The sequence below is a fragment of the Anticarsia gemmatalis genome, chromosome 22 (assembly GCF_050436995.1).
Source record: "Anticarsia gemmatalis isolate Benzon Research Colony breed Stoneville strain chromosome 22, ilAntGemm2 primary, whole genome shotgun sequence".
Classification (NCBI taxonomy): Eukaryota; Metazoa; Arthropoda; class Insecta; order Lepidoptera; family Erebidae; genus Anticarsia; species Anticarsia gemmatalis.
This window is the reverse complement of record NC_134766.1, coordinates 8,449,018-8,466,419: the sequence shown is the minus strand read 5'-3', so window position 1 is coordinate 8,466,419 and position 17,402 is coordinate 8,449,018. Positions and strand designations below refer to the sequence as shown.

Here is a 17,402-nt window from a genome sequence, read left to right as displayed (position 1 = left end):
TTACAATAAAATTGTCAAATCATAATTTGTAGCGAATTATTTTGCCTACAAATATGTTTAATAACTTTTTGCCCTATTTTTTTTGCATATATAATAAATCAGCTTAGCCTTTTTTCAAACTATATTGGAGTCGGCTTCCAGTCTCACCAGATGCAGCTGAATACCAGTGTTTTACATGGAGCAACTGCCTATCTGACCTCCACAACCCGGGATTTAACACGATACCCTTCGGTAAGACTGGTTGTCAGAATTTTTAGGCTTCTGACTACTTTTAACGACTGTCGGAGATCTTCGTAAATGACAGCCGGGACCCACAATTTAACGTGCTTTCCAAAACACGGAGGAACTCGATATGTGCACATTGGTCACCCATCTACAGAACAACCTTGGGAAGCGTGGCTTAACCTCAGAGATCGAACCTTTTTCACTTTTGTGCTTATAACTTCATTAATTGTTAATTTAGGGCAAAAAGTTATTAAACATATTTGTAGGCAAAATAATTCGCTACAAATTATGATTTGACAATTTTATTGTAAGACGCATTGTTTCCGAGATATAGCGAAAAAAGTGTTTCCACCCCCTTTTCCAAGATGGCGGCCGGGGGACAAGAGTGGCGACCCCACAAACTTCAAGTTAAGCTTCTATTGACCCCCCCCTACATGTTCCAAAAATAAAATTGCGTCCTCTAAGAAATGCAATATTCGGCCCTCAAATTGTAACATTTCAATGGACTAATTATAGTTTGGTGATGTTACTCTTTAATACGACTTATGTTATAAGCCCGGCCCGATAGGTCAAGTGCAGGACCGACTTCGTATGCTACAGCCTTCAGCAAGCCTGCCGACGACCAAGACCTATATGAGTCTGTCGAAAATTGGGTAATAAATTAATAAGAAAGGGTAACCGTTGTATATTAGAGTATCATTTTTATATGCCGCGATAGTCTAAAAACGTTAAATGTACGCTACATAATAATATAAGCAGTGATAGCCGAGTGGTTTAAGTTGGCACCTCCCACGCAAGTGGACGCAGGCTAGAATCCGAGGCAACACACCAATGACTTTTCGAAGTTATGTCTGTATTAAAAATAATAATCACTTGCTCAAACGGTGAAGGAAAACGTCCGTCGTGAGGAAACCTTAGATGCCCAAAAATTTGTTTAATACATTTATTGAGAGCATGCAAAGTCCCCAACCCGCACTTGCCAGCGTGGTGGATTCAAGGCCTAACCCCTCCCCCTCGTTTGGAAGGAGACCCTTGCCTTGCAGTAAGACAGTAATGGGTAAAGAAAATAAACAGGTTTTTTTGTTAAATTTGCCTTGCAGCCTTTTGCAGTAGCGATCCTTGTGCTACCCGTTATAAAAGTAGGTTTTTGGGGTTGACGCGGAGTATCCAATTGGAGGTACTGCGTCCTGGTCACTTTATGGTGACTGTTGAAGGAACACCGTCAGGTTTTTGGCCGGTATGCCCAAATTTAAAAGCCGGAACGCCTAGCCGGCGGGTGAGCCCGACAGACCCCCGCTTTCTCCCTGGAGCGGGACATGCAGTAATGCATTTTTCTGAGGAAAAAAAAATGGTTTTTGGGGTTACCACGTTAAGCCTTTTTGACTATGTCAGCCATATCCTTGTTGTGTATTTTTCGGTTTTTCCTCAAATTTTTCCCAAAGTAAAGTAAGCTCTAAATATATTTTAATTTCTTTGAGATATTTTTTGTTATTCTTATCTGTAGGTATTTATCATGTGATACTAGCGTAATCTTTATACAAACTTTACCGAAAGGCTTATCTTGCAAATATGCGTTTACAAGAATTACATAAAAATAATATATAATTACAAACATTTGCGTCTCGTTTCGCAGCAGGGATTACTGAACTTGCGTCTTATTTATTATATTTGAAAGTTATTGCTCATCTAAGGTGAGCAATAACTTCATACTACTACTACTACATATTATTATGTTTAAGAAATTCATACAATAGAACAACGTTGCGTGCGAACGTTTCATGTAACGCACGCAATACCGTCCACACGTCGAACTCACGTCATATTATGGATCACGTTATTTGAGGCGTCCATAGCCAGTTGCGCTCCCCGGCCGGTAAACGATCTGCGGGTTAAGCAACCGTAGGTGCGGTCACTCCATAGATGGGTGACCGCATAGTGGTATTTTAACTGGGCGTCTTCGTGCTTTGGAGGGCACGTTAAAAGTCGGTACCGGTTGTTAAAGGCCTTCGGGCGGCTTGAACAACTTTGACATTAGGTTGACCACTAACCATACGATAAAAAGAATTGTGGATAACATTACACGTTACGCTCATGTGAACCCAGCTTTAGGGTTAGAAAAATGCATTAAACATGAGTTCTTAATTTAGCATTTGAAGACTTTCAGAAGAAATAATTCAGAAGCCTTTTTTGTGAGTGTCCCACTGCTACGTAACTGTCTCTTCCTTGATTTCAAAATCTCTCTTTTCGTTGTTAGCAGACATATTTTCTTGTTTAATGTTAAACTAAAATATGTTTGTCTTTTTACCATCAATCATCAAAATCTCTAGTCTTATGCTTGGTAAATATTTTAAAGATTACAATAGTTTTTTTGACGTTTCGATCGAATTGCATTGATTGTGGTCATGATCATGTACAAGCCGCGATAGTTTAAAAACGTTATAAACGACTATCTAATTAAATATCTGTTGGCCTTCGCAGTATAGTCATTATGCCAGCTGTCACGGCATTAGGTGATAGGCAGGTCGTGTCTACCCACACAGAACAAATATTTGTAAAGTGTGATTCATAAGTGATCCAGATTTAACTAGACTTTGTTTCATTGTTTGTATGTTTGCAAAAGTCTCAACAGCATAAGATTCTTAAACTCGGTCTTTAAAAATTCTCATGTGACCGTCACAAACTTTCCCAAATAAAGGAAAAGGATATTTTTAAATATTTAAACAATCTTATGTTAGAGATGTGCCGAATATTACTAAAGCCCACTATCCGAATAATCGATCAATCGGTTGCAAAGAGGCCGACTAACCGGACAAACCATTCATAGCTTCTGAAGAAGGTAGGTAATAAATAATGACTTTTCTTTTCTAAATTAAGTAAGTACGTCCGACTTGCTATTTTTAATGAGGCTATGAATGTTTTAGACAATCATTTTTTCTAAATAAATTACCAAGAACGAAAACCACTCTCAAGACGTTAAATAAATAATGTTAATGTGGTTCTACACTGAATGTAATGAATAATACTTTTTATCAACCTTTTATTGAGAATCAAATATGTACTAAAGAGAAAGCCGGTTGACGATGCTTTTAGCGGAATAATATCGGCCTACTACGAAAGTTGCTGGAAAGTCAGTTTTCGTAGATTTTAAGAGAGACCGCGGATAGTGGATATGACCGCTTACAAAAGTGGCCTGTAGCTCGATTCTCTAGTATTTTCGACTACCGGCAACTGGCTAGCTATCGACATTTGACATTTAGAATGTACTTATTGCCAAAATGTTTCCTACGACACCCGTCAGAGGCGCTCATCAGATTTTCATACAAAATTTCTCGATGACAGCTCGGTTGTCGGTAGTCGATAGTAGTAGAGAATCGAGCTACTGATAGACGGATTAACCGACTATACAGCGACGAAAAGGAACACCTCTAATGCTAATTATTACTTACTGCGTCATAATATTATTTTGTCTGTAAACATACATAGACATAAACTTTACTACTGTTATCTAAAACTCATATAAAATTTGACTATAATTAACTACAAACGTTCATAGTGGTTGTAAATTTGGTTGCAAGTGAATTCTACGTAACGTATGGGCAAGTTTTTTGAAAGAGGGCGTGATATTTCATTTCAAGATTTATTGTCATGACAATTAGAAGACATCCAGTTATAAAAAAATTATATCATTGGACAACTCACACACGGTAATTTGATTCCAAACTAAGCCGAGCTTGTACTATGGTAACCAAATAACTGATAAACATACTTATATTCTTCTAAATACATACTTATATAGATAAATTGACATCCAGGCTCAGAACAAATACTCGTGCCCATCACACAAAGATTTGTCCCGGGTGGGATTCGAACCCGCCACACGCGGCGCTACGGTTATTGCGGCGAGGTGACCACTTAAACCACTGTGCCAAACGTGCAGTTACAGTACGTTGCCAACAATTTCAAAGCCTCATAAACAGGTTGCTTTTGTGTTAATTTTCATATACCACAATACTTACATAAAAAAGGAAAGATTTGATTATTTTCACAGATTGCTATGAAGATGCATCATGAATACTGTGACAAAATATCGACTTCATGTCTGATCACCAATCAAAGTATTAAAGCAAAGCCTAAGTAGTTATTTATACAGCCTTTCAACACACGGTTATCTCATAGGATTACTATAATTGCCATAAACTGATAGTTAAATGACCTCCAACACCAATATTGGCATTGTAGATAATATAGAAATATCTAGTGAAAATGTTTACGCATAAAGCAGTTATCTTCTCTCACTGATTCCATACTAATGGTATTTTATAGATTACCTCATGTTTTAACTGTATTACATCACTTTTGTACACTGTATTATATCATTGAAGTAATAATCTCTTATCTACAGGTTTTTTTTCAACGTTTAGGCTAAGTTCATATGATCGCGTGGAGCCGCGCGGAACAGACAGCAGACAATACTAGCTGTTTACTTCGATCTTGTACCGCTCGGTTGAAAGTTCCGCGCGGCTCCGCGCAATCATATGAACTTAACCTTATAGTTCTGTAGCGTAATTCTGTTCCAGTACTTTCAAGTAACGAAAGTTTGACATTTGAAATGTGCTGCAAAAATAGTTCTCACGGCACTCGTTAGAGGCGCTGATCAGATTTTCACCCAAATGTTTCGTTTACTAGCCGGTTGTTGTTAGTGAAGAGTGGTAGAGAATCATGCTACTGGTAGCTTACTTCTGACAGGATCGAATTTTAAGGCAATCGAGTCAGGTTCTAGGTAATTTCACACATCGTACTCTAATATCACAAACTAGCGCACTTAGGGTGCTCCCACACAGCAGTTATATAGCGTAATACAACATTGTGTAACACGATAATAAAACAATTTTAATAAAATCTTTGAACAAATTTGTTTAAAAAATAAATGTTATAAGTCAGTTTCTAACGTTATATAACTGTTGTGTGTAAACTTTCAGGTTGTATAAAAAGGATAGGAACAAAATTAATCCAGACGCATTAAAATAAAAATATTTATTGATTTTCTCAATCATATTTACAACAATATAATATTTAAAAATAAACCTTACACCTTCAAATAAACTCAATAATACATTCACGCAATCACAATTTTATTCTTTAACTGTTACAAAAATACTAAAAAAGACTTCAACAATTTATTGCTTACATAGAAATATTGCGACCAATGTTGCCCAGATAATAGGGGCTCCAAAGGTTTCCTTGAACTTTTATCAATATCTCTCTTTAATTACTTATTATATCTTTGGTAGTCTAGAAAAATACTGCAAACATAATTTTACTTAATTTAACATTATAGTTTTGAAAAACATTACCATAGCCGGAATACGTAAAATATCAATGACTAATTAAGAAAATAAACAGCAACAGATGTTAAAGTTTATTGTCTTGACAATTACAACCTCTAGACCAGGGGCTCCCAACCTTTTCTTAGTCCGGGACCACGTTTATATGATTTTTGTTGGCAGGGACTTCTTTTTATATTAAAAATAAAGTGTAATAATCATCATGAGAATTTAATATTTTATAATCATTCGCAGACCATATTTTGACGACCGCGGACTACTGGTTGGGATGGGAACCATTACTCTAGACGGTCGATTCTTCAAAACATAAGATAAAAATAATAATTGGTGATCAAAATCTCGTCCTTAAATAAATGTTACCCATATTTACAAACTCACAATCTTCGTTTACTTGCTTTTGCTAAAGCCCCATTTCTTCAAAAACAGTACTTGAATGGCATCAGCCGAAAGACCTTTGGTCTCTGGTAAATAGAACTGAGTGTAGGCAGCTCCAGCAAAGCATACGACTGAGAACAGGTAGAAGACTGGTCCAAGACCCATGGCGTCGACCAGGGGATTGAAGATGACCAGGGTTATGAAGTTGAAGATCCACACGAAAGCTAGGGAGACGCTGTTGCAGAAACTTCGGACCTGCGAAATTAGAAATTGTATTTTATTAAGGGTAAGCACTTGGTGGACATGTTAAATTCAGAGTCTAAGCGATTCCTCGTTTAGGGACCACAGTAGAATATCGAAGACGACTAGGACATTATGCATTGGTTTAATTTATCAAAAAAAAACTCGTTTAGAACTGAATCATCATATCCTGATGAAGCGTACTCTGGGTGTCTCCGTGCTTCAAAAGAAACATTAATATTATACAAAGGCTCATGACTTTAATAGGTACCTTATATTGCCTTGGCACTAGGTTGACCTACACTAAAGAAAGGAAAGTAAGAGAACTGCTAACCTCAGGCAAGAAAACTTCAGCAGTCAGCACGAAAGGTATGACAGCACACCCCACGGTGTACACAAAGCCGTACGCGTATATAAGTGCAGCGGTGAACCAGTGTGGTGCCCAGTGGAACTGCAGCTGAGAACCGAGCATGGCTGTGAAGACTCCGGAGCCTAGAGAGGTACCGATGAGAATAGACTGGAAAACAAAAAAAAATGTTTAGGTTACTCGTAACCAGTGGTTTTGCATGACAAGAAGTGCGATCGTATATCATTCACTGGTCCATTTCTAATTACGGGCAAAAGATTGTATTAGGTAAGTCTGTCAAATTTAGAGTGGGTCAATGGACTGAAAAACAAAATAGAATGTTTAACTAGCTCGTTATCGTCGGTTCTGTACGACAACAAGATGTGTAAATCGTAGCTAGTGGCATTCTCTAACTTTTATGGGAAAAAGATTGTATTAGGTAAGTCTGTCAAATTTAGAGCGGATCAATTGCTGGCTTCTCATATAACAAGTATATTACGTCACGATTTACGCCTCCAATAGATATTCTTGCCGGTTGTGCCGGTTTACCCAAAAACCAAGTTAAGATTAATAATAGAAAAATGTTTTCTTTGTTGTTACTATCAGCATTTTTCGCGCAAACGACTAAGATTAAATTATATTATAGGTAGGATGTAGCTAAATAATAAATAATAGGTATTACTTTGATTGTTTGCTAAACAGTTCAGCGAAGATGTCATAGTAAAAACTAGTCTACTATAAAGCTACTTTCTTTCACCTACCTTTCTTCCAAATTTGTCCACCACGAACACACACAATGAGCTCGCAATCAAGAAGTCAAGCGCTACGAAAATCGCGCACTGACTGGAAGGCATCGAAGGTACGGCTTCAGCGAATAGAGGTTCAGCATACACTTGTAGCACCACACACCCCATCATGATGGTAGCAGCCATTAGAGTCAGGACTGTGGTGAGAGCTCGCTGAGAGGATTTTGACTTCCCTGTGAAGATAGACGGTGAATAGAACGTGGATAATTGTGGCTGCTGCAGTTTGCACTAGGTATCGTTTATACTCGAACACCCGATCAATGCAAGTGTATTCTTTTAAGCCATATTATTACATATATTAAAGGTATATTCATAACCTCGACCCCCAAGAATTAATTCCAGAGTGAAAGGCAATCGCGGAATCTTCTTGCCACAGTTTCAGGTCACGTAAGCACTCCATTCGTCATTTACTTACTTATTTAATAACTAATACCTAATAACTTACAAAAGAATTTCCAAGCAGATTCGTGCTGTCTTACTCCGCCCACTTCCATCGTCTCCATTAATTTTTCTGATGTTCCTGAAAAACAACATATGATTGTAAACAATCAAAATGAAATCAAAATTATTTGTAACCACATGTGTACAAAATCACTTTATTTAAAAAAAAATCGATAATGTTCACTTTCTCAAACTGACAGTCCGTATTTGCGCAAAAGTTTATAAGAATGCTAATCATGAGTAATACGGTTTAATTTCTAGGTCAGTATGCCACTGAAATTTTAATTTTTTTATCATAATATAGCTATCTTCATCGATAGCCCGAAGTTTGAGTAACGTGTATTGCATCCCGTATATCAATTTTCTTTTAGTCTTTTTTTGGTTTTCAGTTCAGCGAGTTCTTAATAACGGTAGTTTGCTTTATATAAAATTTGTTTGTTTGTTTGTTTAAAAAGACAACTCCCGCACTAAGAATTGCTCTTGTGTCGCGGGGACTTTTACAAACATACAAACAACGGACACAAAGCACAACCAGACCCAGAACAATTATTTGTCGATCGCACAAATAATTGTCCCGTGTGGGAATCGAACCCACGACCTCCCTTTGCTGTGGTATCGGCGTGGCGACCTAAACCACTGCGCCACGGAGGTAGTCAAAATCATGATGATATCTTCAATAGTATCAGTAGTTTCAATAGTACAATCGTTTTTTACACCTCTAATGTTTGTTTGAAATTTAGTTTTATCATAAGCCATAATAACTACACCTGGTTCATCTGTGGTTTTCCCCACGCCATACTGATTACTAGGCGCCGAGATATACTGTACAAATAAATTATAAAATCTTCTAGTAAATATGGTAATAAAGTTATTGAGATAATAAAATCTGTTACGAGTTTTAGCGTTGCGTATATGGAGAAAAATAAACGAATTGACGACTGTTATACCAGACATAGCAATCATAATAATGATGATGATGTCCTCCTAGCCGATATACGGCTACGGCGGTCAGTTTCATTGAAACTGGCCATCTGTGCAGGACTTTGTTTTATAGTGTCCAAGTGTGTGCACAATACACAGGTACACTCTCTATTCCATCACTCTCATAGTTTGGTGGGACGGATAACCGACACGACCAGTGAGAGGTCAGGCGCAGGACCGACGGCTTTACGTGCTCTCCGAGGCACGGAGGTCTTCGACCTCAACTTCCTAACTCCGGGCAATCTCTAAGAAATTCTTAACAGAAAATCTCAGAAAAGACTTTTTGGCCCGACCCCGGATTCGAACCCGAGACCTCTCGCACGGCAGTCGCATATACTACCGACCGCGCCACAGAGGCAGTCAATCATAATAATATATTATGTGTCGCGTGTCTTAAACACAATTTATTTAATTTTATCTATCTGAATACAGTAACAAGCCGCAGTGCAGAAATACACTTATAAGCTAGTGTTGTGCACTCAAGGAACAAAAAAACTTCTTCCGTCCCTCCTGAAAGAAACCCTTGACCAGCAATTGGAAAGTGTTTGGTTAATATATTTATTTTAAAGGTTTTCCTCTTCTACAGAACCTTCAAAAAAGGCCTTCGCGCGACTAATTATATTTTTTATCAATTTCTTTTGACAATGATCTTGAAATAATGTCGTTAACTTTCAAGATGTCACTATTACGCTTTTTATTTTGTTATCTAATTAATAATATAAAATAAATACATGCCAGTGAGACTCGCGTAAAGTTATTAATATAGTATTTTATTTGTAAAAGTTTTTTTTTAATAACTTCAGTAACTTTTTCTTGGTGTATGGCTTTATCTAATAATATGGGGGTTAGAGCAATTAGTTATTTTGAGGTTATTGTTCTAGTGTTGCATTAATCCCGAAGTAGTACCTATACCTAAAAAAACTTCTTGTATATTTCGCGAGGAAGCCCATGTCCAGCATTAATTTAGTAATAAGTTAAATAAGAACCGACTAATAGCACTTTGAAATGATACAATCAGCAGTTGGATGCTCTACCGCTAGGGTTGCCAGATGGCCGGGATTTCCGTGATTGTCCCGGAATTTTGCGTGTTATCCCGTGTTCCGTAATTTTACTCTTCTGTCCCGGAAGGAAAAATTCTTATTTTTACCAAAGCTACGACGTTACGAGGTTTTTTTCGTCATTACTACTTAATGTAGTCTCGAACCGGAGACCAAAACTCTGATTTCGTTCGTGGCCCAGAAATATCCCGGACATGATCAGCCTGGATCTGGCAACCCTAACTACCGCCCGCGCCACAGAGGCAGCTACTTCTTAATATTACAAATATGATAAAAAATACAACTCCCGCACTAAGAATTGCTCTTGTGTTGCGAGACTTTTACAAACATACAAACAACGGACACAGAGTACAACCAGACCCGAAGCAATTATTTGTGGATCGCACAAATCATTGTTCCGAGTGGGAATCGAACCCACGACGCAGTGATATCGGCGTGGCGACCTAAACCACTGCGCTACGGAGACCTAAACCATTAGATAGATAGAACCAGAAGAGAGGTATGTACCATTTTCGTCATCTGCTTCTGCGGCTTCAAGCATTTTCTCCAAGTTGGGGCCTACCATCAGTCTGATCTTCGCCAGTTCTGCTTCCACTTCTTTAGACTTTACATCCACTCGCCTGTAGAATGATATTGATTTGGCTGCATCCTAAAATTTTAAAACAAGTATTAGTAAGATTTTGGCGGTACCAGTGTGTTCTTTCTCAATAAACGTTATTAACAATATAGTATGTATTGGATTTTTTTATTATTAATTAAAATTTGAAAAGAAAAATGTTGTTTGTAATTTTTCTGTCCATATCATAATGTAACTGGCTATCACCCGCGAGAACCTTCACTGGCAAATAGTTCTCACTATAAATAACAGATGGCGCTGTTCACAAATCTGAACAAACATTTTTCACTTAGTGAAAAAGTTGAAGTTCATTAAAACCAGGCTAGTTTCAACACAATAACAAAGGGGTAGTCTTAATAAAGGATAATTTTCAACGCTAGTGGCGATTTATTACTTCTAACATTCAGTAATTAATGATATTTTTTATTACAACTCTAGACATTTTTCAAATAAGAAAATAATTCGGATATTTGCTCTAGCCGAGAGAAAAAGAACTGTGTGTTACCTCTTCCCTTCCAACCAGTACCAGGAACACAGGAGATTCAGGAAGTAACATTAACAGGAGTATCGCTATAACTGACGTCGTTAAGTGTATGTACACTACCGTCATGTATGGAAGGTTCCCACCGATTACGTACGATATTAGAATACCTGCAATCATATAGACACATTTAATTAATGGTTTTGTAAATCACTTACAAAATTACGAAATATGACGTAGATACGTAGATAGATTTTGTCAGAGACATAGTTGCGTTTACAACAAAAGGTGGCTTCTTGCCCCTTTGGCAAACAAACTGCAAAAACACGATAAATACATGTCGGAGCGCCAGCATCGAGGCGCTTTATCTTCGAACAATCTAATTAAAATTAGCTTGATATACAACCTCATACACACACACCGTGCCCCGACATACATATGTAAGCGAACATAATTCTCTGCCATTGAAAACTTTTATAAACATACTTATACATGCTACTAAGTAAGCTCTACATATATATCGCTGCATTGTAAAGTCTCGAGCAAGCTTTACCAACATTTCACAAAGTCAAACTCAAATATGCTTTATTTTATAAACTTTAGCAAGTATTTGAAATCGTCAAAATATTTTTGATCTACCACCGTTTCGGAAAAGCTGTTGCTCGTGAGAAGAAACGGCAAGATTATTATTGCAAACTTTTCAGATATTTATATTCATTATTAACACCATTTGGCATCTTAATGACATGAAACCCACAATCATTCCCCAAACAATTCAAGAAAACATACCCAAAAAGAACGTCGCAGCAGAACAAGCAGTGAGTCCACCTCGAATAGAATCGTGAGCTATCTCTGATATGTAGATAAGAGATACATTCTGTCCAGCCACTCCTATCCCGGCGATAGCCACCGCTACTAACACTAGTGGCACACTGCTTGTCTGTGATATCATGGACCAGGCGAACTGTAAGCAAAAATAATATTATTTTTTATACATAAAAACAATATTTCAGGCTGTATCCGAAAAGTGATTTAAGAGGAATTGGTCATCTGCGAGACAAGCTATCGAAGAAAAATGTATAAAAATCTTCGTCTTGGCAGCGCCTTTAGTAGTTGCCGTAGAATTTATTTCTGGAGTATATTAAATTTCCAACTCTCGACACTTCTTCACTGTGAAGATGTCCCATTAGACAGAGTGATTATGCAAGGTAAATAGCTGTGTCCTGAATATGGTAGGTATTTTCTATATACATATGCTGGTGTTCGTGTAGCAGCGTTATAGGCTCTTACGACGCCTGCAAATTGCCTGACTGTGGATTTGAATCCGAAACCTAGTGACCCGCAATCATACGTCCGTAAATTATATTATAAGTACAAAAATGCATTGTCGGGTAAGTCACAGCATTTTTTTTCATTGAAAATAAGACATTTGTCTCTTGTTCAAAACCATAACATTTTAATACCTAGTCACCCACAGTGCACCTAACGGTCGCCTAAGCGATTTCGACTTTGAACCTGACCCATACATTAAATCATATTAACACATTCATATTGATAAGAATGTGAGTTGTTAACTAATCTGCATTTATAGGGTGTCGCAAGATGCATTTGTCTTTGTATAAATGAGTATAAGAACTATTATGAACAGTACGAACAAGTTGATATTTTCGTCACTATTTACAAGTTATAGTGGCTTTAACCCAACAGTATCGAAAGTTGCAATGGGACAAGCAGACATACATATATTGCAAATAGAGAATCGTGCGTGAATTTTATATAACTTTGCCTTATCCAATATTGTATGTTTGAGTGTATTGCATAGAGGTCTCATAATTTAACAGTTTTTTTAACCCATTACTGTCCCACTGCAAGGCAAACCCCAAATGTGGGGGAGGGGTTAGGCCTTAAGTCCACCACGCTGGCCAAGTGCGGTTTGGGGACTTTGCATGCCCTCAATAAATGTATTAAACAAAATTTAGGCATGCAAGGTTTCCTCACGATGTTTCCTTCGCCGTTAGAGCAAGTGATAATTATTTATAATACACACATAACTTCGAAACGTCATTCATTCATACGAACTATAAAATCTACTTACAATATAAGGCAATCCAAACAACATAGTAGCATATTTCCTTCCATAAGTATTAAACGCCCATCCACAGAACGGACTAGCGGCCAATCCGCCAAGGTTTGGCAAACTTCCCAACAGTGATATTTCTAAGGAAGACATCGGCTCGGCCAACACTGTCATGTTGGACTTAAAGTTGGCCACGTTGTATGATGGCCAGGCATACACGAACCCAGTTTGTACAGCCAGAAAACATACTGAAAAAGAAAATTGTAGTTTTGATTAAATACTGCTCCTTTTGAAATAATATTTGCTATAATGTCCTCCTAGCCAATATACAGCTACGGCGGTCTGTTTCATTGAAACTGGCCATCTGTGCAGGACTTTGTTTATAGTGTCCAAGTGTGTGCACAATACACAGTTCAACTCTCTATTCTAGGTGGGACGGATAACCGACACGACCAGTGAGAGGTCAGGCGTAGGATCGACCGCTTTACGTGCTCTCCGAGGCACGGAGGTCTTCGACCTCAACTTCCTAACTCCGGGCAATCTCTAAGAAATTCTTAACAGAAAATCTCAGAAAGACTTTTTGGCCCGACCCAGAATTCGAACCCGAGACCTCTCGCACGGCAGTCGCATATACTACCGACCGCGCCACAGAGGCAGTAAATATAGGTACTAGACAGTCCAATTTTTTTTCATTTAGGTCAAATATTGACACCTCATTATAGACAAGTTACGTCTGACTCTACTACCTTATTTGAATTGGTTTTACTTATTCCATTGCAAAATAGCAATTATTGTTAAGTATAATACAATATTAGTTATTTTTTTATTGTTAATTAAACCGTCTTTAAATTAATAAACTAACAGCATCAAAAAGACAAACCTAACCTACCTCACCTAAAAACCTTTTTTTTTGCGTTGTATTAACAAACATACAAAGAGAAGCCCCAAATAAGATTAGCTACAAATGGGAGTTGAACCCACTACCACCATTAGGCAATAAACACATGGCAACCACATCAACCATTGCACCTCACGTCATCTCTTTTATAGTATCATTGTATTGAGAAGCCCATGTTATATGTGCAATAAATATTATGTTTACAATCGAGATGTGATTAAGTACATAGTAGAATGCACGTGTGTATTGTTTCAAAGTAAATATTTAAACAGGCGGAGAACTGGTTTATTCCGAAACTGAGGGGCTATTTCCTATTCCTTGTTTTACTACTGCTAGTGAAAGATACGACTAAAAGACATGCCCTCTTATTCGTAAAAATATATGAAGTTATGAAAGGCTTATAAAGAGTTTTGTTTCTTTTACTCTTTAGCGAAATGAAAGAGGGAAAACATATTGTAGTAGTTTTCTAACTAAAATAGGTTTATAGTGTGTTTATGAATAAGCGGGATGATGTTTAAGTTGTAAGAGACAAAGTAAAGAGGTGAAAAATTATGAAAGCTGATCTAACTACATATTAGGGAGAATTGGCATGCACGATTTATGTAGATTATTATTAATATTCTGTGTTTTTTCCATTATTAAGTGGCTCTAGCAACAGGTCACCTTCAATTGTGGTCTAGAGTAAGAGAGCCTGGAGAACTGTAACACAGGGCTACCCTAGTACAGGCTCCAAGTCTCTCAAAGGTTTATTTTCTATTGTGTACCTATATTCATTGTAATACTGAAAAATTGTACTTACCTTTGAAGAGAAATAAATATTTTTATTATTATTATTATGTTCGTCTCTTTCATATCTCGGGACTATGGAGTCCCGGACATTTGGAAGGCGTGCGTGGGGCCGAAGCCAACACGTAGAGGCCCTTTTTAGACGGTTTTAATCTTTCAATAATGTGTGGTGTCACAATCCGGTGATTATCCCTGTTTACACTATAAAATGCACCCAAGGACAATCACCGGACTGTGCGGAACTATGGCAAAACTAATGGGAAAAAACTACTCGGGCTATGGGGATGGGGTGCTTATGGACTGAAAACCAGGGGATCTGTGGGGACTATGGCGCCTGCCGAAAACAATGTTGAAAACATGTAAAAATGGCAGGCGGAGACTAGCCAACTCACAAACTGGGCCACCCTAAACAAGTCGCATGAATAGCAACAAGGGGGCAACAGGGACGTGAGCGGCTGAAGGACGGAGAGGCCTCGCTGGACGTTAAACTCAGATCACTTGCTCCCTGAGGGTCCGGCATCACTGGCCCACTAGCCACTTACGCTCAGCATCCGTCCTCCGAACAGAGTGGGAGCTCTGCTCTCGCGACTCCACTCTGGACGGCCAATGAAGGCAAGCCAGAGGCGGGGGACCGCTTCCTCGTCAGTTTTCACTCCGACCAGCCAACTAAGGCAAGCCGGAGATGAGGAAGGGTGACTTCCCCCTGGAGCACTCAGGTACCGCGGGGTCGCTACTCCCCGTCACCTCGCCTCAAGGTGCCCTGCGGGCTTATTATTATTATTATTAATTGCATAAGTCTTCGAGCCACTGATGATCTAAGTTCCTTTGCCAACAGCAAACCTTGCATAGAAGTCTATCAGAGTAGTTGAACTATAGCCATCTTAGATAAATAATATGGAAACAATAGAAAAAAGAGAGCTATCGTTGTGTTTTCCACTATTACACCATAATATTTGAAGAGATGATTCATTTATTGATTTTCTTACAAAATTAAATACAACAAACTGAGAGTTTCCTTTAAAGACCGCTATAAAGAATGCTATTTGTAATAGCTTTCTGTAACGTATAGGTCTGTGACCCCAACCTCCGCCAAGCAGCTGACAATCTTAATGGCATTTTTGCCGGAACAGGAATAACAATCTAACCTTTTGCAAGATTGGTTTTGCTTTTAATTAATAATATTAACCAAATAACAAAGTAAAGAATATACTTACTTACTAATGTTGACAGACTTTGAACCACAAATTCCGAAGTTTTTATCTTTGCACGCTCCATTCTGTTCTCCTAATTATATTTATTTATTATAATTAACTTAAATTTAATTTAACAAAACTCTACATTTATTTTTACAAAAAATATTTTTTACACAACAAAATATAATTCAAATTTAACGAAAAGAAACGACCAATCAAAATTTAACACAAAAAATTGACACAATTTTTTTTTGTCACTACATCACCGCCCAGCTATTTATACAATGACAGTTTATATGTCATATAATGAATTAAATAGTGGTATTATAATCTTTACATTTACAACTGTTTACTGCCACGTTGCAAACGCAAATAAGTAGGGCTAACGATGCTGTTGTGTTCCTTACTATCTGGATACACTATTGAACTTGTTCGCTAGTGTGTTTATCGCGGTGCTAGTTGCTTTTGACACTAAGATTGATTGCAATTGCTAACAAAACATTGACACTGTACTTTTAAAAGTTAAGGAATTGTTGAGCTCTTATTTATGTTCGGTTTTTGAGGCACATTTAGCGGTAATTTATCTATTCAAACTGTAATTTTTATATGCACTTAAACACTATTGAATAGATGAACTACCGCTAATTAATGTACCTCAGGAACCATGGGTCTTTAGTGCATAAATATTCCAAAATCTGTTTAAAACAGCTATTTTTAAACATTAAATTTTAAAATTGTTTTTTTTTTACCTGTGCACTTTTCATTGTTGATGATTAACCATCGAAAGTTAATCAACAATCGATGATTTTCATTATCTCACATATATCGTCAAAAGAATGAAAAATTGCATTGTGCATCTACATGACTATGTGCTTTGCAAACACACGCATTTTACCTTACAGTGCCTTACGTTTCGGCGCAGGTTGCTCTCGCCGTGGTCGCGGGCTGAACGGTAGCAAAATGCATGTTCACGTTTATTTCTGTATTCTATTAGTGTCTCTGTAGTGTCCCAATGCTGACCTTTTACATTTTCTTCTTTTTTTGTCTTGTGCAATATCTCTCGTATGATACGCCAAAATACAAACATACAGTATCCAATTTTTGTATATAAATAGAGAGCTAAATTATAATCATGTGTGGTCCACAATATAATTACTTTATCATGACAGTAAAAGCAGTAGAGTCATCCTTAGTTAATTTATTATTATCTTAACTAAATAAGTCTGAGTGTTTGTTTATTCGTCACTCTAAATACAAATAATAGTAAACTAATAAGTGTATTGCATTGTACTTGGTAAAGAAGCAAATGAAAATATTGCTATTTTTAACGATCAGGCGCTTACTTACGATTCTTTTTATTGCTGTTTGTATGATATCAGGAGTGTAAAAGGCATGAAACGGTAGTTAACGTCATCGTTTGCTATATATAAATAAGATTTTTTTATTAAAAGTAAAATAAATAAATAAATATCATTGGACAACTCACACACGGTAATTTGATTCCAAACTAAGCAGAGCTTGTACTATGGTAAGC

The 17,402-nt window shown here is 37.4% G+C and overlaps 1 protein-coding gene across 1 annotated transcript; it reads right to left on the bottom strand.

Annotated features, from left to right (window-relative positions):
- Positions 1-5,244: 5,244 nt before the first annotated feature.
- On the bottom strand, positions 5,245-16,163 carry LOC142982796 (facilitated trehalose transporter Tret1-like). The gene is made up of 9 exons (XM_076129480.1): positions 15,890-16,163; positions 13,010-13,239; positions 11,704-11,878; positions 10,939-11,084; positions 10,325-10,466; positions 7,783-7,857; positions 7,293-7,510; positions 6,520-6,702; positions 5,245-6,200 (listed from the first exon to the last, which is right to left on the bottom strand). The coding sequence occupies exons 1-9, from the start codon at positions 15,948-15,950 to the stop codon at positions 5,958-5,960; spliced, it is 1,473 nt and encodes a 490-aa protein (XP_075985595.1). The 5' UTR covers positions 15,951-16,163; the 3' UTR covers positions 5,245-5,957.
- Positions 16,164-17,402: the final 1,239 nt, after the last annotated feature.